The sequence below is a fragment of the Hemitrygon akajei genome, chromosome 2, assembly GCF_048418815.1.
Source record: "Hemitrygon akajei chromosome 2, sHemAka1.3, whole genome shotgun sequence".
Classification (NCBI taxonomy): domain Eukaryota; kingdom Metazoa; phylum Chordata; class Chondrichthyes; order Myliobatiformes; family Dasyatidae; genus Hemitrygon; species Hemitrygon akajei.
In genome coordinates, this window is record NC_133125.1 from 8,492,494 (window position 1) to 8,514,268 (window position 21,775).

General features: G+C 42.5%; 1 protein-coding gene across 16 annotated transcripts in view; it reads left to right on the plus strand.

Moving 5' to 3' along the window:
- Nucleotides 1-21,775, plus strand: part of mef2cb (myocyte enhancer factor 2cb) — a 297,090-nt gene that overhangs the window by 231,534 nt on the left and 43,781 nt on the right. For all 16 annotated transcript variants that reach the window (XM_073066923.1, XM_073066857.1, XM_073066897.1 and 13 more), the window contains 2 exons: nucleotides 6,143-6,329; nucleotides 9,923-9,973. In XM_073066923.1, coding sequence (XP_072923024.1) covers nucleotides 6,143-6,329; nucleotides 9,923-9,973 — 238 coding nt within the window. The remainder of the gene's footprint in view (nucleotides 1-6,142; nucleotides 6,330-9,922; nucleotides 9,974-21,775) is intronic.

Genomic DNA, 21,775 nt, shown 5'->3' on the forward strand with positions numbered 1-21,775 from the left:
GCATCTAGGAAAAGAGTACAGTCGACATTTCGGGCTGAGCCCTGCTGAAGAGTACATCGACTGTACTCTTTCCATAGATGCTGCCAGGCCTGCTGAGTTCCTCCAGCTTTTTGTGTGTGCTCCTCAGATTTCCAGCATCTACAGATTTTCTCTTGTTTGCGATCAGGTTTAATATCACAGGCACATGTCGTGAAATTATTACAGTACTGTGTAAAATTCTGAGGCACTCTATCTATATATATGTATATCTATAATAGTCCCTAAGACTTATATAAAAAAATAAATAAATTAAGCCAGCTCAAAAGAAAGAAATAGTGAGGAAGTGTTCCATGTCCATTTAGAAATCTGATGAAGGGGAAAAAGCTGTTCTTGATATGTTGAGTGTGCATCTTCAAACAGCTAATCCTTCTTCCTGATGATAGAAATGAGAAGAGGGCATGTCCTCATGATGAGGGTCCTTGATGATAAATGTCACCTTCTTGAGGCATCACCTTTTGGAACTGTAATCAATGCCTTGTTTAGTCCTCCTCACATTCCCATCAACTGCCAGGAAAATAAATAAATTAACCCTGCTGAGGGATTGTGAAAGACATGCACGAGATAATGCCATTCTCCCAGTCCCATCTCCCCCGAGATAATGCCATTCTCCCAGTCCCATCTCCCCATGAGATAATGCCATTCTCACAGTCCCTTCTCCCCATGAGATAATGCCATTCTCCCAGTCCCATCTCCCCATGAGATAATGCCAATCTCCCAGTCCCATCTCCCCATGAGATAATGCCATTCTCCCAGTCCCTTCATTCTCACCTAGTCCCTTCATTCTCCCAGTCCCTTCATTCTCCCCGTCCCTTCTCCCCATGAGATAATGCCATTCTCCCAGTCCCTTCATTCTCACCTAGTCCCTTCATTCTCCCCGTCCGTTCTCCCCATGAGATAATGCCATTCTCCCAGTCCCTTCATTCTCACAGTCCCTTCTCCCCATGAGATAATGCCATTCTCCCAGTCCCTTCATTCTCACCTAGTCCCTTCATTCTCCCAGTCCCTTCATTCTTCCAGTCCCTTCTCCCCATGAGATAATGCCATTCTCCCAGTCCCTTCATTCTCACCTAGTCCCTTCATTCTCCCAGTCCCTTCATTCTCCCCGTCCGTTCTCCCCATGAGATAATGCCATTCTCCCAGTCCCTTCTCCCCATGAGATAATGCCATTCTCCCTTCATTCTCCCAGTCGTTTCTCCCCATGAGATAATTCCATTCTCACAGTCCCTTCTCCCCATGAGATAATGCCATTCTCCCAGTCCCTTCTCCCCATGAGATAATGCCATTCTCCCAGTCCCTTCTCCCCATGAGATAATGCCATTCTCCCAGTCCCTTCTCCCCATGAGATAATGCCATTCTCCCAGTCCCTTCATTCTCACCTAGTCCCTTCATTCTCCCAGTCCCTTCATTCTCCCCGTCCCTTCTCCCCATGAGATAATGCCATTCTCCCAGTCCCTTCATTCTCCCCGTCCCTTCTCCCCATGAGATAATGCCATTCTCCCAGTCCCTTCTCCCCATGAGATAAAGCCATTCTCCGTCCCTTCATTCTCATAGTCCCTTCTCCCCGAGATAATGCCATTCTCACAGTCCCTTCATTCTCACAGTCCCTTCATTCTCACAGTCTCTTCTCCCCATGAGTTAATGCCATTCTCCCAGTCCCTTCATTCTCCCAGTCCCTTCTCCCCATGAGATAATGCCATTCTCACAGTCCCTTCATTCTCCCAGTCCCTTCTCCCCATGAGATAATGCCATTCTCACAGTCCCTTCATTCTCACAGTCCCTTCATTCTCATAGTCCCTTCTCCCCGAGATAATGCCATTCTCACAGTCCCTTCATTCTCACAGTCCCTTCTCCCCATGAGATAATGCCATTCTCCCAGTCCCTTCTCCCCATGAGATAATGCCATTCTCCCAGTCCCTTCATTCTCACAGTCCCTTCTCCCCATGAGATAATGCCATTCTCCCAGTCCCTTCTCCCCATGAGATAATGCCATTCTCCCAGTCCCTTCTCCCCATGAGATAATGCCATTCTCCCAGTCCCTTCATTCTCCCAGTCCCTTCTCCCCATGAGATAATGCCATTCTCACAGTCCCTTCATTCTCATAGTCCCTTCTCCCCGAGATAATGCCATTCTCACAGTCCCTTCATTCTCACAGTCCCTTCTCCCCATGAGATAATGCCATTCTCCCAGTCCCTTCATTCTCACCTAGTCCCTTCATTCTCCCAGTCCCTTCATTCTTCCAGTCCCTTCTCCCCATGAGATAATGCCATTCTCCCAGTCCCTTCTCCCCATGAGATAATGCCATTCTCCCAGTCCCTTCTCCCCATGAGATAATGCCATTCTCCCTTCATTCTCCCAGTCGTTTCTCCCCATGAGATAATTCCATTCTCACAGTCCCTTCTCCCCATGAGATAATGCCATTCTCCCAGTCCCTTCTCCCCATGAGATAATGCCATTCTCCCAGTCCCTTCATTCTCACAGTCCCTTCTCCCCATGAGATAATGCCATTCTCACAGTCCCTTCATTCTCACAGTCTCTTCTCCCCATGAGTTAATGCCATTCTCCCAGTCCCTTCTCCCCATGAGATAATGCCATTCTCCCAGTCCCATCTCCCCATGAGATAATGCCATTCTCCCAGTCCCATCTCCCCATGAGATAATGCCATTCTCCCAGTCCCATCTCCCCATGAGATAATGCCATTTTCCCAGTCCCTTCATTCTCCCAGTCCCTTCATTCTCACAGTCCCTTCTCCCCATGAGATAATGCCATTCTCACAGTCCCTTCATTCGCCCAGTCCCTTCTCCCCATGAGATAATGCCATTCTCACAGTCCCTTCTCCCCATGAGAAAATGCCATTCTCCCAGTCCCTTCTCCCCATGAGATAATGCCATTCTCCCAGTCCCTTCTCCCCATGAGATAATGCCATTCTCCCAGTCCCTTCATTCTCACAGTCCCTTCTCCCCATGAGATAATGCCATTCTCCCAGTCCCTTCTCCCCATGAGATAATGCCATTCTCCCAGTCCCTTCATTCTCACAGTCCCTTCTCCCCATGAGATAATGCCATTCTCACAGTCCCTTCATTCTCACAGTCCCTTCTCCCCATGAGATAATGCCATTCTCCCAGTCCCTTCTCCCCATGAGATAATGCCATTCTCACAGTCCCTTCTCCCCATGAGATAATGCCATTCTCCCAGTCCCTTCTCCCCGTGAGATAATGCCATTCTCACAGTCCCTTCTCCCTATGAGATAATGCCATTCTCCCAGTCCCTTCATTCTCACAGTCCCTTCTCCCCATGAGATAATGCCATTCTCACAGTCCCTTCTCCACATGAGATAATGTCATTCTCCCAGTCCCTTCATTCGCCCAGTCCCTTCTCCCCATGAGATAATGCCATTCTCACAGTCCCTTCATTCTCACAGTCCCTTCTCCCCATGAGATAATGCCATTCTCACAGTCCCTTCTCCCCATGAGATAATGCCATTCTCCCAGTCCCTTCATTCTCACAGTCCCTTCTCCCCATGAGATAATGCCATTCTCACAGTCCCTTCTCCCCATGAGATAATGCCTTTCTCCCAGTCCCTTCATTCTCACAGTCCCTTCTCCCCATGAGATAATGCCATTCTCCCAGTACCTTCATTCTCCCAGTCCCTTCATTCTCCCAGTCCCTTCTCCCCCTGAGATAATGCCATTCTCACAGTCCCTTCATTCTCCCAGTCCCTTCTCCCCCTGAGATAATGCCATTCTCCCAGTACCTTCATTCTCCCAGTCCCTTCTCCCCCTGAGATAATGCCATTCTCACAGTCCCTTCATTCTCCCAGTCCCTTCTCCCCCTGAGATAATGCCATTCTCCCAGTACCTTCATTCTCCCAGTCCCTTCTCCCCCTGAGATAATGCCATTCTCCCAGTCCCTTCTCCCCCTGAGATAATGCCATTCTCCCAGTCCCTTCTCCCCCTGAGATAATGCCATTCTCACAGTCCCTTCTCCCCATGAGATAATGCCATTCTCACAGTCCCTTCATTCTCCCAGTCCCTTCTCCCCATGAGATAATGCCATTCTCACAGTCCCTTCATTCTCACAGTCCCTTCTCCCCATGAGATAATGCCATTCTCACAGTCCCTTCTCCCCATGAGATAATGCCATTCTCCCAGTCCCTTCATTCTCACAGTCCCTTCTCCCCATGAGATAATGCCATTCTCACAGTCCCTTCTCCCCATGAGATAATGCCTTTCTCCCAGTCCCTTCATTCTCACAGTCCCTTCTCCCCATGAGATAATGCCATTCTCCCAGTACCTTCATTCTCCCAGTCCCTTCATTCTCCCAGTCCCTTCTCCCCCTGAGATAATGCCATTCTCACAGTCCCTTCATTCTCCCAGTCCCTTCTCCCCCTGAGATAATGCCATTCTCCCAGTACCTTCATTCTCCCAGTCCCTTCTCCCCCTGAGATAATGCCATTCTCACAGTCCCTTCATTCTCCCAGTCCCTTCTCCCCCTGAGATAATGCCATTCTCCCAGTACCTTCATTCTCCCAGTCCCTTCTCCCCCTGAGATAATGCCATTCTCCCAGTCCCTTCTCCCCCTGAGATAATGCCATTCTCCCAGTCCCTTCTCCCCCTGAGATAATGCCATTCTCACAGTCCCTTCTCCCCATGAGATAATGCCATTCTCACAGTCCCTTCATTCTCCCAGTCCCTTCTCCCCATGAGATAATGCTAGTCCCTTTTCCCTTCCTATTAGCTGTACAGAGAGCCATCATCTATTGTTATTTTTGTATCACCTAGACAGGGAGCAAACACCCAAAGTGGTAGGCTTAGGGAGGTTAAAAGTTGAGGTTATTTGAGTTACTGGCAACCTTCTCTGAACTCTCATTATCAAGGCGTTTTCACGCACAAACTGCTACTCACTGGATTTTTTTTTTGTTTGCTTTTGCACCATTCTCTGTAAACTCTGGAGACTGCTATGTGTGAAAATCCCAGGAGATCAGCTGTTCCTGAGATACTCAAACCACCCCATCTTGCACCAAAAATCATTCCATGATCAATGTTACTTAGCTCACATTTCGTCCCCATCCTGCTGTTTGGTCTGAACAACAACTTGACCATGTCTGCATGATTTTATGCATTGAGTTGCTGCCACGTTGATTGGCTTAGACATTTGCAATAACGAGTAGGTGTACGGGTGTACCTAATAAAGTGGCCACTGAATCTACAGTGAAATGCATCATTTGTCATCAGTGACCGTCACAGTCCAAGGATGTGCTGGGGGCAGCTGGCACGTGTCACTGTACTTCTGACACCAGCATAGCATGCCCGCAACTTACTAGACCTAACCCATATGTCTCTGGAATGTGGGAGGAATCTGAAGCACTTGGAAAATCCCATGCAGTATGGTGAAGAACGTAGGTACTCCTTTATAGACAGCGGTGGGATTCGAACCCCAATCTGACAGCTGGCATTGTTTAATATCTTTGAAAATTTTTGAAAGCATATTAAGATCAGTGTATGTAATTTATGTTGGATGCCGCAGGCCTGTTTCACTTATTTGGTGGTATGACAGGCGGTCTGGGAGCTGTGTGGCCTTGTTTGTAGGGCTCTTACCTGCTGCTGCAGTCCAGGATAGAGAGGCTGGTAGCTTGGCATTCAAGCACAGTTGGGGCTGGCTTCGTCCATCTGTGCTGCTCTGCGGTTTTTGATCAGTGGAATGACAGGCTGGGTTGCAGTATCTGTGCACTGGCAGGACAATCAATTTGCAGGACATGGTACTCAGTTTTGGACTAAACGTGTGTTTTTTTTGCAGGACTGTGGGGGGTTTTTTGCTCGCTATTTTGAACGTGCTGTGTATGTTTTGCACCTTGGCCCCAGAGGAACACTGTTTCATTCGGCTGTATCCATATATGTTTGAATAATAATTAAACTGGAATATGATTTGATTTGCTTAATCGTTACCTCTTATTGGGATAAAAGCAATATTCAAACAATGGAAAACTGTTAAAGTGAAGCTGTAGTGGTGAAAAAAATTAAACTGAGATTTTAACTATCCATGACTAACTAAGATCAGAACTAATTCAAGCTTATTTATAACATTGATTATTCTTTCTGTTGTGTAGGCTGTTCCTCCACCTAACTTTGAGATGCCGGTATCTATCCCAGTGTCCAACCAAAACAGCCTGGTCTACAGCAGCCCGGGGAGCTCACTGGGTAACCATAATCTTATGCCGCTGGGCCATCCATCTCTGCAGAGGAACAGCATGTCTCCTGGAGTGACACAACGGCCGCCAAGCGCTGGAAACGCAGGTAAAACTCACCAACTTTCGTGCTAAGTCATTGCCTAGTAAAACAAAGTCTGTATTGTTTTTATGATAAGCATCTGTTATATTGCTTGTAGTTGGCACATTAAGGGTGCCTTTTACATCCCGTATTGAATACAGAAAGGAATTGTATCCCCTTGATTATAAAGAGAAGCAGAAACAATTTACTGAGAGCACAGCGTTCTATATTTATAGTTCTTTATTGGCAACTTTTGGAAGGTTTCATTTACTGAAAAATCGCAGTGATAAGTCAAGGCTCACAATGCAAGAACACTGCCAAGGTTACAAAGAATGAAGAGGAGATAAATTATGAAACAAAAACAAGATTGAATACTGTAAGCAAAGTCAAAGTAATTTTCAAACCTACCGTATACTACCTTAAATTAATTTTCTTTTAAGCATTTACAAGAAAATAAATAAATAGATACAGTTTATGAAAAACTATACATAAACAAAGACTGATGAACAACCAAAGTAAAAAAAAAGGCAAATTGTGCAAATATAAAAAATATATAATACTGAGAACATGAGTTATCATGTCTTTGAAAGTGAGTCTGTAGGTTGTGGAATCTGATCAGGACTGAGGAGAGTGAAGTTATCCACACTGGTTCAGGAGCCTGATGGTTGCTGGGTCGTAATTGTCCTAAACCTAACTCTCAAGAATAAGAGTGCACCTTTCAGAAAACTGGAATATATCACAAAAGATTAGAATTTAAATGGAAACACTGTGGGACGACCGGAGAGGATGACAGAGGGGTTGAGTAGAAATCACCCGGAAGGAATTGTGAAGGCACAGTAGCATAGTGATACACAGTAGCAGAGACCCGTGTTCAATTCCAGCCACTGCCTGTAAGGAGCTTGTATGTTCTCTCCGTGACCATGTGGGTTTCCTCCCCCAATCCAAAGAGGTACCGGTCAGTAGGCTAATTGGCCACTGTAATCTGTCCTGTGATTAGGGTAGGGTTAAATCAGGAGTTGCTGGGTGGCATGGCTTGAAGAGTTGAAAGAGCCTGTTCTGTGATGTACCAATCAACCAATCAAAACGACCCATAAGATGCTGAAAAGAAAAAGAGAGGATAACAACCAATGATGTAGACACAAGACATTTGAAGGCAGAATGAGACAGATGAAAGGAATAAAAGAAATGTGGAAAAAGAACATGTAAGTGGGTGAAGTCAAAAGGCAGCTTAAAGCACTGACAAGTGTTAGAGCCCCTAAAGGCCCAGAAACATTGTCGAAGAGGCAATGGCTCAGACTCACTCCGATAGTTTTCCATCAGAGGAGATATTCCTCCCAGAGTGACTCCTTACTCATAGGACCTAATTGCTGTTTCCCTCTAGGCTGGGGAATGTAATATTCTGTTAATGTAACAGATGCACAGTGATTTACCCAGTCACATAACGCATTGCACCTGATATTTGATGCATCGGTTATGTTAATTATCAAAGGAAAATCAATTGCGAGGGATGTAAAAGTGGCATCAAAACCAATAACTGAGGTTGGATGCATTTGGAGTTTCTTATGTAGTCATCAGGGTTTGATCTGTTGCATGAAATTATTGGACTTATTCCATAAAAGAAAATCTTAAACACAAGAGGTTCTGCAGATGCTGGAAATCCAGAGCAACACACACAAAATGCTGGAGGAACTCAGCAGGTCAGGCAGCATCTGTGCAGAGGAATAAACAGCGGATGTTTCATTCCCTATGAAAGGTCTTGGCACGAAACATCGACTGTTTGTTCCTCTCCGTAGATGCTGTCTGACCTGCTAAATTCCTCCAGTGTTTTTTGTGTGCTGCTAAAAGAATATCTGTCTTTTTGTTTGTTCGGAACCACAGTGGCACTGAGTAAACTACTGTACTCAAAAAAACAGTTATTGAAATCCTTCTGCTGCTCAGAGAGGCAAAGCATAATTCAATCTGTCACCCTTCATGTGCTTGTCATTTACCAATGGGCACAGACTTTGCTGCCCTCTAGTGTTTTTAACAGGAGTATTTATTCTACTCCTGAATAATAAATTGATAGAATACAAAGTATTAGAACCGCCGGGAATAAAAATCTTGTTGTCCTTGACAGGGAAGTATGAAACACTGCCATTTTTCCCTTTTTGTCTAATAAAGAAATTCTTACTTTCTTTGTACAAACATTTAAAATCGTAAATTACTGAGTTCCTCCAGCATTTTGAGTGAGTTGCTCACAATTTACAGCATCTGCTTAATTTCTTGTGTTTAAGGTTTTCTTTTATGGATCAAGTGCAATAATTATATAAACAAATTAAACTCTAATGGCACATAAAACATTTTTGTAAAATTTTAAATGGATGCTTGTAGTGGGACATCATTTTGATTGGTTGCATCCCCATTTGATATGGAGGGAACGACTGTACAGGATTGCAAGAAGCTGCAGAAGGTTGTTAATTCAGCCAGCTTCATGGACACTGCTCTCCCCAGTACTGAGGACATCCTCAGAAGGTGATGCCCCTAAAGTCAGCATTCATCATTAAGGTGAGGCATCACCCAGGACGGCATGGTAGTGTAGTGGAGGACACAACCCTTTACAGTACCAGCAACCTGGGTTCAGTTCCCCGCACTGCCTGTAAGGAATTTGTACGTTAACCCCCATGACCACATGGGTTTCCTCCGGGTGCTCTGGTTTCTTCCCACAGTCCAAAATCGTACCGGTTTGTAGATTAATCGGTTGTTGTAAATTGTCCCGTGATTAGGTTAGGGTTAAATTGGGAGCGATTAGGTTAGGGTTAAATTGGGAGCACGACTCAAAGGGCCGGAAGGGGTTACTCCACGCTGTATCTCAATGAATAAATCAATGCCCTCTTTTCATTGCTACCATCAAGGAGCGAGTACAAGAGCATGAAGCCACACACTCAGCGTTTTAGGAACAGCTTCTTCCCCTCTGCCATCAGGTTTCTGAATGGACAATGAACACCACCTCACAGTTTTTTGGCTCTCTTTTTGCACTACTTAATTAATTTTTAAAATATATTTCTTATTGTAATTTATGATATATTTTATGTATTACAATGTACTGCTGCTGCAAAACAGCAGATTTCATGACATACGCCGGTGATGTTAAACCTGATTCTGATTCTGATTAGTTCTCCAGTAGGCTTTAGATCAGAGGTTCCCAGCCTTTTTTATGCCATGGACCCCTACCATTAGCTGAGGTCTGAGGACCCAGGGTTGCGAACCCCTGCTTTAGAACAGTATCAGTAGCTGGAAATAACATAAAGGCATGAGCTTCACAAATACATGTAACCAGCCACACATGGAAAGCGCATGACACATGTAGTATTTGATAGGATTATTCATACCTTGCACATCAAAAACAAATAACAAATTACCTCATAGCAGACAAAGATTTCCTCAGTGTCCTGTGTTTTGAAAAAGCATAAACCCCTTTTAGTTGGAGCAGACTATCGCTCAGAATACACAAAGGAAATCTTCCCCATGTTGATAGTGCTTTATATTATGTGTTTTTCTAATCACCAGTTTTAGCCTGGGCCTGCTGTAAAATATGTTTTCCTGTTATTGTTCATAATCAGACCCTACACTTTCAATTTTAGGTGGCCTCTTGGGTGGGGACCTTGCAACAACTGGTGCAGGCACCAGTGCAGGTACGTCACCGTTAACTCGGCCAATGTTTGGTTCATCTGAAATTGTGACATGTTTGTTAGTGTGTCTATAGTGAACAAAATAGATAGAGTTAGAGTTTTATTCATTATTTTTACATTTATTGTCTACTCCTAATTGTCTGTAAGACTGTAAGACTTAAGAGCAGAATTAGGCCATTCAGCCCATCAAGTCTGCTTTGCCATTCCAACTACTGATTTATTATCCCTCTCAACCTCATTCTCCTACCTTTCCTCCGTAACTTTTGACACCCTTACTAATCAAGAACATACCACCCTCTGCTTTAAATATACCCAATTACTTGACTTCCACAGCCTACCGTGGCATTGAGTTACACAGATTCACCATCCTCTGACTTAAGAAATTCCTCCTCCTTTGATTCTGAGGCTGTGCCCTCTGGTCCTCAATTTCCCCACTTTGGCAGGAAACCTCTTCTTCATGTCCACTCAGTCTATGCCTTTCAATATTCAATAGGTTTCAATGAGATTCCCCTTCCCTCCCCACTCATCTTTCTATACACTAGCAAATACAGACCCAGAACCAGTAAATGCTCCTTATTAACCCTTTCATTCCCAGACTCATTCTCATGATCCCCTTCTGGATCCTCTCCTTTGCCAGCACATACTTTGTCTGGCCAATGACTTATAAAGCCTCAGCATTGCATCCTTGCTTTTATATTCTAGACCTCTTGAAATCAATGCCAACATTGCATTTGCCTTCCTTACCATCGACTCAACCTGCAAATTAACCTTCAGGGAATCCTGTGCAAGGGTTCCCAAGCCTTTTTGCACCTATGATTTCTGAATTTGCTCCTCATTTAGAAAATAGTTTCTCCCTTTATGAGAAGAGAGCATGGCCTGGATGGTAGGGCTCCTTGATGATGGATGCTGCTTGCAGCCTTCTGCTAGCTTCAAATTAATCATTACTGAGACTAGCCTGGTTTTTGAATGCATTTAAAAATTTACTTGAATTTAAATTTGTCAGCAGTCATTGTAAGACTTGGTTGCTTATACAGTAACTCAAACAGCTCCCAAGCCCGTGCTTCAGATTACTGATCTGCTTGTAACACAGTGGCATGTATCAGAATAGATATGCATATCACCACAAAGTAGTAGTTTGGCTAAAACTCAACTCTGTTAAGTAACTGATCTTATTGCATGCTGATGGAAGCAACTGAATAATTTATTTTCCACTGCTGTCAGTTACCATTGATTTCCATTGAGACACTTGCTCTTTAACTAAAAAAAAATGACTTTTGATGGAACACTCGAGAAAATCCCTACATGTTCGATCAAGAAAGGAGGGGGACAGGATGCAGGAAATTATAATTTAACATAGCCAATAGTTAGTTAAACATCTGTTGTTGGGAATATGCTGGAACCTATTAATGAGGCATTAGCAGGACATTTTGGAAAAATTGTGAGACAATAAAACAGGCATACTGTGGTCACCCGTTTCAATTTGACTTCAGGATTGTTTAATGTCATTTCCTGTAGACCATTGTAAACGAGAACGAAATTATTGTCACTCTGGATCTGATGTAGCGCAAAAAAAAAACTCAGTGAGATAAAGAACACAATAATAAAATAAATATTAATACATAAGATAGCTATGTACCTAGATTGATTTTATATCCATAAAGTGACGCTAGGCACAGGAATGTCTGTACATAATGTGACTCTGACAGGAAATGATAAAGTAGTAGTAATTGTGAGTGTGAAGTTAGTGGGTGGAGGTGTTAATCAGCTTTACTGCTTGGGAAAAGTAACTATCTTTGAGTCTGGTGGTCCTGGTGTGGGTGTTATGTAGCCTCCTCCCTGATGGGAGTGGGACAAACAGTCCATGAGCAGGGTGGCTGGGATCCTTCTTGATATTTCATTATTCATGCTCTTTCGTAAATAATGAAAGAACTGCCCAAATAATTAGATGAAAGGTGAATGAGCGGCTACACTTGCAGACTACCCCCTGTGTATCCTTGGTATGTTCAAGATTATTTAATTTTTATTATTCAAGATTATTTAAGGTCATTTGCTGTACGTAATTATAAAGGAGAATTGTTACTCTAGATCCGATGCAGCACAATAAGTAAACACAGTAAGATAGATAAAGAACACGTTAATAATTGAAAAAACATGATAAATAAATATACATAAGTTAGCTTATGTAGGTAGTTTGGTGCTGGCATGGATGCTACGTAGCCTCCTCGATGGGATTGTGACAAGAAGTCCGTGAGCAGGGAGGGTGGGATCCTACATGATGTTCCTGGGCCTTTTCCAGCACCTTTCCTTATATGCGTTCTTGATGATGGGTAGGCTAGTACCGCCAATGCATTGGGCAATTTCAAATACCCATTGTAGAGCCTTCCTGTCGCTGCAGTGAAGTTTCCATACTGCTAGTGATACAGATTGTTAGGATGCTCTCTCTACTGTGCATCTGTAGAATGACGTGTGTATAGATGTTCCCATTCCCATTCCGACATGTCAGTCCATGGCCTCCTCTACTGCCATGATGAGGTCACACTCAGGTTAGAGAAGCAACACCTTATATTCTGTCTGGGTAGCATCAAATCAAAAAGTGTTTTTAAAGCTAAGATTTCAACAGGAGTTCAAACTAAATTTATAACCAGAATACAGATATGTCACCATATACTACCCTGAGGTTCGTTCACAGTAAAGCAAAGAAATACAATAGAATCAATGAAAAAATACTAACGAACAACCAATGTGCAGAAGAAGACAAGCTGTGCAAATACAAAAATAACTAGATAACTAAGTAATAAATAATGAATCCTATTAAGTGAATGGCAGAGCCAGACTGGCGGAGTCATTGGTTTATTCTGCTTTTCTGTTCTGTCCTCTTTGTGTGACTTTCCACATTTTATTCAATATATTGATAATTCTGACACCTCTTTAAAGCAGGGGACCTCAACATGGGGTCCATGGATCCCTCGGTTAATAGCAAGCCTCATTGGCATAAAAAAGATTGGGAAGCCCTGTTTTAAAGATGGGATGGCAAGATTTTTTAATTTTTTTTTTATTAAGTGCAATCGTGAACAAAGCCAGATCAGAAATGCTGATCAAGTCAACTAGTTCCCAAAGAGAACTCTGATAGACCAGTCAGATGGTTCACTGCTGATCAGCGATAGAACACAACAAAATCATATGTATAATTTAGAAACATTAAAAAATAGTAGAAATACTGGAGTCATGATGATCATGATGAAGTCTGCTGGAGAGACACATGCTGTCCTCCATAATTCAGAGAGATTGAAAGGTAAGGTTGCAGGGTGACAAAACGTGACAGGAGCACTTGGAACTAAAAACTAATCCCTACTGGGAGAAAACAGCGCCTGATCTTTCCGCACTGTTCTCCAGCAGTTTATGGACTAAGTAAACTGCTGGAACATAACTCACAAGTGCTCTTGAAAGTCAGGTATTAACCCTACCTACCAACAACCAAGCATTGCCGTCCTGGTCCCCTTCATGATCGCTTGTGAAGAAGCATGTGACTTCCCTCCCAGAAATTATAGGTGTTTGTGCATTTGACTCTTGAGGGTTTGGACCCCATCATCGCAGATGTTTCCAACCACAGCATCTGGAAGGCTGTTCCAAATTCTGATAGCACAGTGAAGGAAGCTTCTATCCAGTGTGTAGGTTCTTCGCATGAGGCATAGAAACAGCATGAGCAGGCATTGTTCCTGAAGCTGTGTGTACCAGAACAGCAGGCTAGAGTGTGTGTTTTAGATATTTGCCTCTGAGGTTAGATGTAACACGTGGTAGTGCAATCACTCGAGTCGAGTACAATGGTCTCAGAAGGGGCTGTGTATTTGTGGGTCCTCAGGTGGCTGCAGAGGCTGATCTGGGCCCACTTGTTCTGGACAAGAGTAAGTGATGATTGTGGTTAGTGGTTGGATATTTTGGTTTGCTCAGTCTCTTTCACAGCTGCCGCTTGTTCTCTGTGGCACGGCGGAGACCACTCTAATGTGGCGCAGCTCCCTCTTCAGCAGACTTCCTCCAGGTGAGAGCAATGTCTTCCCAGGTTTTAAACATCATGTTGAATTTCTTCAGGCTGATTTTGAAGTGTTACCTTTGCCCCACCAGTGGCTCACTGTCCTTTCTTCAAAAGGATCTGCTTGGGGAGACACGAGTTAGGCATCTGAACGGCGTGATCTGTCATCGGAATTGAAGTGTGGCATGTACACTCAGTGCCCACTTTGTTAGATACCTCCTTTTCCTAATAAAGTCGTCACTGAATGAGTATATGGTTGTGATCTCCTCCTGCTGTAGCCATTCCCTCTAAGCTTTGATGTGTTGTGAGTTCAGATGTGCTCTTCTGCACACACACATAGTTGCCTTCCTGTCAGCTTGACCCAGTCTGGCCATTCCCATTTGATGTAGACATGTATACCACCAAACGAAGCAACATTTCTCCAGACCAACATGCACAACACAGTACGTGTAACTCACACACATAACACATACAGTAATATTAACACAAGTAATAAGGTACACTTACAACACAAGTTTAAACAGTTAACAGTATAATACTGCTGGCGTTTCATTATGTGTGGGGCCTGGGTGGTGGCAGGGAGTTAGAGTCAGAGACACTACAGCACAGAAAAGGGCCCTTCAGCCCATCTAGTCCATGCTGAGCCATTAATTTGCCTAGTCCCATCAACCTGCAACCAAACCATACCCCTCCCAACCATGTACTGATCCAAATTTCTGTTAAATTTTGAAGGTGACCCTGCATCCATCACTTGCGCTAGTAGCTCGTTCCACACTCTGAGTGAAGAAGTTTCCCCTGATTTTCCCCTTAAGCATTTTACCATTCACCCTTAACCCATGACCTTTAGTTGTATTCTCACCCAACTTTAGTGGAAAAGGCCTGTTGGCATTTACCTTATCTATACCACTCACTATTTTCTATACTTCCATCAAATCTCCTCTCATTCTCCTATGCTCTAGGGAATAAAATCATAACTGATTCAATTTTTCCCTATAACTCAGGTCCTCAAGTACCGGGAACAAGCTTGTAAATTTTCTTTGCGCTCTTGTCAATCTTATTTACATCTTTTCTGTTAATAGGCGACCAAAACTGGACAATACCCCAAATTAGGCCTCACCAACATCTTATACAATTTCAACCAAATATCCCAACTCCTTAACTCTTCCTTCATTGAATTATCTTCATGTGCCAAAAGCTTTCTTTTGGACCCTATCTACCGGTGATGCCACTTTCAATGAAATATGGATCCGTATCTCTAGATCCTTCTGTTCTACCACACTCCTAAGTGCCCTACCATTCACTGTGTAAGAGTTACCCTGGTTGGTCCTCCCAAAATGCAACGCCTCACACTTGTCTGCATTAAATTCCATCTGCCATTTTTCAGCCTATTTTTCTAGCTGGTCCAGATCCCACTGCAAGCTTTAATAGTTTTCCCTGCTGTCCGCTACACTCCCAATCTTGGTGTCATCCGCAAATTTGCTGTATCAGTTTATCACATTATCGTCCAGACCATTGGTATAGATGAGAAACAGTAACGGACCCAACACTGATCCCTGTGGCATACCACTTGTCACAGGTCTCCTGTCAGAGGGGCAACCATCTACTACCACTCTCTGGCGTCTTCCACCAAGCCAGTGGCTAATCCAATTGAGCAACTGAACTTCCTAGACCTACCTCCCATATGGGACCTTGTTAAAGTCCATATAGACAATGTCTAGTGCCTTGCCTTCATCAGCTTTCCTGGTAATCTTCTCAAAAACCTCTATAGGATCGGTTAGACACAAAACACCTCACACAAAGCAATGCTGACTATCCCTAATCACGCTCTATCTATCTACATGCTCATTATATGGTCCCTTAAAATACCTTGCAACAACTTTCTGACTACTGATCTCGGGCTTAATGGCCTATAATTTCTTGGTTTCTGTTTAGAGCCTTCCGTGAACAACAGAACAATATTAGCTATCCTCCAGTCCTCCAGCACCTCACCCATTGCTGGGAATGTTTAAAATATTTCTGCTGAACCCCTGCAGTTTCTGAACTAGCCTCCCAAAGGATCCAAGAGAACGCATTGTCAGGCCTTGAGGATTAATGCACCTTAATTTGCCTCAAGACAGCAAGCACGTTCTCCTCTGTAATCTGTACAGGGCCCATAACCTCACTGCTGCACTGCTTCACATCGATAGACCGTCTCTATCTCCCCAGTAAATATAGATATAATTCAGTAGTCTCAAGTATTCAGTTCAGTATCCTCAAAGCCTCATGGAAGAAACTGTTTCCCACCTAACAGTCTTTGTCCTAATGCTATGGTACCTCCTGCCTGATGGTAGGGGATCAAAGAGGTTGTTAGATGAATGGGAGAGATCACTGAAAATGTTGAGGGCCTTGCTCATGATAATTGTCTCTGATGAATGGAAGAGGGAGACCTCAAAGATCCTTGCTTTATCTTTGGGTATAAATTTCATTAAGAAAAATATAAAGTTACTAACATATCTCAGGTAATCAAACAAAAATTTTTACAAACATGACAAAGTCTGCTGGTGCTGGAAATCGAAAGCAACTCACACAGAATGCTGGAGGAAGTCGGCAGGTCAGTCAGCATCTGTGGAAAAGAGTAAACAGTCAATGTTTCGGGCTGAGACCTGAAGAAGGGTCTCAGACCGAAACGTCGACTGTTTACTGTTATTTTGCTTAAATTGATTTTGATATGCTTTTCACATGACATGTTAGCCTGAAATCTCAAGGACATGCTGACAGAGGTTGTGGGGAGGGTTTGAGACACTGGTGTTGGGGGAGAGTTCACCACGGGACTTAAATATCTGCTATGAGGTCATGTTAAGAGAATGTAAGTATTTGAACTGGTCTTAAGTCCATGGGTCTCCAGTAAGAGAGATGAAAAGTCCTCTTTGTTCTTCATTTGTTTTTCAAAACAGAGGACTCTCTGTGGTTCCTATTACTCCGCTTCCAAATTCCATAACCAGTCACATGAAATGATCTTCTGAGCAGCAGATTTTGCCTCTGTTGAAGGCATTTTTGAAACATTATTTTCTCCAGCTAACAAAAAAAAAATCTACATTAGTATTTAGTTGTTAATGCCTGCTGTATGCTGGCAGTCTGCATTGATGCAACCATTTCCTTTGGCAAAGTGCAGCCTTGGAAAACATGCTCTGTTCAGTTCCTGGCGTCTTTTATGTTAACTCCGAACCCGGTTTTAATGAAGGAAAACCTTTTCATGATCCATCAGCTCTCTATTTAGCATTGTGTTCCGCTTGTCCTGCAAAAGTTATCTTTAAATAGTCGGGGACTGCCATTATTCACTGTGTACATTTACACCTATTAGGGATTTGCTGTGGTGTGTTGGTCAGAGTGCGACTTACAATAAAAAAACAGCAACATTCAACAGTTATAAAGAATAAAGAATTACATCACAAATAAAGTTAGAGGTTAAAGTACAGATACATATAATGTAAATATGATTAAAACATGCATAAATACATAAATACCAGCAAACACAAGGAAATCTGCAGATGCTGGAAATTCAAACAGCACACACAAAATGCTGGTGGAACACAGCAGGCCAGGCAGCATATATAGGTCTCGACCCGAAACGTCGACAGCGCTTCTCCCTATAGATGCTGCCTGGCCTGCTGTGTTCCACTAGCATTTTGTGTGTGTTGATACATAAATACCAGCATGTTTTTACAATGTAAGCAGCATTATAAAAAAGTGGTTTAATGTAGTTACAGTGCAGGCGGTGATGGAGATACTAGATAGATGAAGGTGGGGGGTGGTAGCTAGAATGGTTGATCAGATTAACTGCCTGGGGGAATAAATTTTAAAGTTTTTGTTTTATTAGCCCAATAGTGTTGTCCAGGAGGGATCTTTTGGCAAAAGCTGCTTTCAAGGGGAGTAGTGCCCACAGTGATTTTCCTGCCTGCTTCCAAGTCCTGCGGTGATGGTAGACTGCAGCCAGTGATCTTTTCTGCTGACCTGACAGTTCACTGTAGATTCCGTATATTCTGAGAGGATGCTGCACCTAACCAGACAATAATGGCTGATGTGAGGATGCTCTTTATGATGGTAGTGTAGAATTACACCATTTGATGAATGGTTAATCAGATTTACTGCCTGGGGAAGAAACTTCTTGAAGATAGATATGCTTTTCATGTTCCTTTTTGTAATGACTAAACACATTATGCAGTTTAAATCTGTCCAGAGCAAATAAATAATGGGCAAAGTTACACACAGGGCTATTAGGTATTGTATTTTATATTGTTTCAATTATATGAATTGATAACAATAATAGAATATTAATTGATAAATTAGTTCAAAGAAAATTTTATTATCAAAGTACCTGTACAGTATATCACCATAATCAACCCTGAGATTCATTTTCTATTAGGCATACTCATCAAATATATAACAATAACCATTACAGAATCAATGAAAGATCCCCCAACTACAGTGTTCAACCAGAACTGTGTAAATACAAAAAGAGTAATAATAAAAATAATAAAATTGTAAAAATAATAATAAATAAATAAATAAATAATAAATACCTTCCATTTTTCTGTTATCCATGTGCCTGTCTAAGAGTCTCTTATATGTCCCTTATGGATTTGCTTCTACCACATACCTTGGCATAGCATTCCATGCACCCACCACTCTGTGAAAAAAAACTTACCTCTGACAAACCCCTATACTTTTCTCCAATCACCTTAACATTTTGTCTCCTGGTATTAGCCATTTCCACCCTGGGAAATGGTTAGGTTAACATTATTACAGTGCTAGCAATCTGGCTTCAATTCCTGCTGCAGTCATGATAATTGTCATTCAACCATATAAGAATACAGCCAAATTAAACAGTATTCCTTTGGGCCCAAGATGCTAAACATCTTAAGTGGGAGGAAGAAGTCAGTAAGGAATTTGTATGTTCTCCCTATGACCATGTGGGTTTCCTCCCACATTCCAAAGACGTACCGGTTAGTAGGTTAATTGATCACATAGATGTAATTGGGCAACATGGGCTCATGGGTCAGAAGGGCTTATTGCTGAATAATGAGCTTTTTCTGTTTTTAATCAGAATTATGAACAGAAAATGGTCATTTCGCATGTCATTTCAAACCCATCCATAAATAAGGAGTCCACTGAGTGTCTGATCTGTTGGCCAGACATATGCTAAATATAAAAGGCCAAGGGCATCGAAAGCAAACCGAAAGTTGAATGAAAATGTGCCAGATATGCAGGTTGACTAATGATATAGAATTGAGTAGGAAAGGTAAGTAAGGAGGTTATGAGTATAAAATTACGAGAAGATATTTGATAGATGAAGTCAATTAACAACTTGAGTTCTAAAGCAATGTTTTGCTAGGAAGGGACATTAAAGAAATTGGAGCCAAGAAGTGGGGATGTGGGTCTTGACAACATGCACAAATTGCTGGAGGAGCTCAGCAGGTCAGTCAACATCTGTGGAGGGGAATAAATAGTTAATGTTTGAGACTGCCTGACATGCAGAGTTCCTCCAAGATTTTGTCTTGTTTGAGATCTCTTGGGTTTAGGCTATGGATCTTTCTATATTCAAGCATACGATATCTGAATTTCAGCTTCCATGTTTCTAGCTGAGAAAATGGTGATTTTTTTATTATCAGGCATGAGGATTTTGGCCCAAGTGGTTATTTTATTTGTCATAGCTTTAATAATATGGATTAAAGTTTTCTTGGGTCTTGAAGTCACAGACTCTTATTCATTTAAGTTGTACTTGTACACATGAAATAGCAGTGGACCAGCAATTACTGCAACCTCAGGGTATAATGGTCAGAGCGTTCAGGCCTCTGAACACCATCTCATTTTGGTTATTTTAATACATTGTTTGGCGGCTAAGTCATCTTCTGGGATAAAAATAACATAAACCTTAATCTGTATGAGTTGCTGCATATGAAAGTATGTTGTTCATGTGGCAGGGTGGAAACTGTTTCAATAGGAGCTTTACTTTAGTATGTCTCTGATTTCATTATCTCAGTTTTGAAATTTAGCTGTATAATTGAGCTTGGGCGCCACAGCAACGTAGCGGTTAATGTGACACTATTGCAATTAATTCCAATGACATCTGTAAGGAGTCTGTATGTCCGCCCCATAGAATGAGTGGGATTTCTTCGGGTGCTTCTGTTTCCTCCCACAGTCCAAAGACGTACCAGTTAGAGGGTTAATTGGTCATTGTAAATTGTCCCGTGATTAGGCTAGGGTTAAATCGGGGGTTGCTGAGTGGCGCAGCTACAAGGGCTTATTCAGAGCAGTATCTCAATAAGTAAATAGATAGATGGATGGGTAAATAGATTATTTAATTAACTAACTAGTTTAGTCAAGTTAATGCCATAACTTGTGACATCTGAGCTCAGGACAGTGATAACCTAAGTTGCCACAGGCCTGAACTCTCGTCTGGTCAACGTGGGAGCTGTGTAGCCTTGGCTGTAGCAAGAATTAGGCCTCAAGCCTTGGGCTTGCCTGCTGCTGCAGACCAGGTGAGACAAGTGGAACGCTACAGCGTAGTGTCCGCACTCGGCTGGGGCCTAGCCTCTCCCGTCAGTGCTGCCCTCCCGTGTTCGAGTGGTGGAATGACAGGCTGGATTGCGTGCGTCTGCACTACTGTACCATCAATTGCTTGACATTATCGCTCTTGGTTTATATATATGTTCTTTTTTCGAGTGTCTGTGCTTCTTTGCTCACTATTTTGATTATTTCTCACAATTTTGAATGTTTCTCACTATTTTGAAGTTTGCTTGCTATTTTGAATGACTTGCACCTTGGCCTCAGAGGAACGCTGTCTCCTTTACTTGTATCAATGTATGGTTTGAATGATAATTAAACTTGATTTGATCTGATTTAATATTTTCCTTCGCGTTAGGTTACTTTTTTTTGCTTTAATTTTACTTATTGCCTACTTTGCGCTTTGTATTCTAATTTTAATGAAAGATAAATAACTGGTCTTGGATTTTAGTCTATGAAAATCAAAAGCGCTCGAAATTCTGTAAATTTGAATTAAAATTGAAAATGTTTGAAGCTCTTAGCAGGTTAGACAGAGTGATTAAAAAAAGAAGTAAAACATATAAAGTAACATATTTTTCTAATTTTCTTACCCAGTTCTGATGAAGTATCTCTGACATGTACAACTTCCAGAGATTCTCTTTCCAGATACCACCTTAACTGTTGACTGTTTCCACTATTTTTTTTAATTTATTCATATAAATCCATTGTACGATGGATTCTGGTTATTTGGGCCATTAATCAGGGCAGCTCCTTCAGCTCACAGAGGACTTTGCTCTCTTCTGATCCACGGACTTGAGATTCTCAATACTGTCCAATTTGTTCCCCCATCGCTTTAAGCAGTCAGGCGCTTATTTGCGGCACGCTGCATTGTTGATCTCTTCAATGCAAGGACACTGCCTCCAACTGGCTGCATCGTGGTCTGGTGTTGGGAGGTGGGGAGAGGGGGAACAACACAGGACTGAGAAAAGCAGCAGAAAGTTGGAAGCTCAGTCAGCTTCATCATGGACAGTAACCTTACCAGCATCTAGGACATCTTCAAAGAGCGAGCCCTCCATCCATCACTTAGGACTCCCACCACCCGGAACATGCTCTCTTCTCATTACTACCATCAAGGGGAAGGTACAGGAGCCTGAAGACACACTCTGAATGATTCAGGAACAGATACTTTCCCTCTGCCATCCTATTTCTGAATGGACATTGAACCCATGAACATTACCTCTCTACTTCTTTTGCTT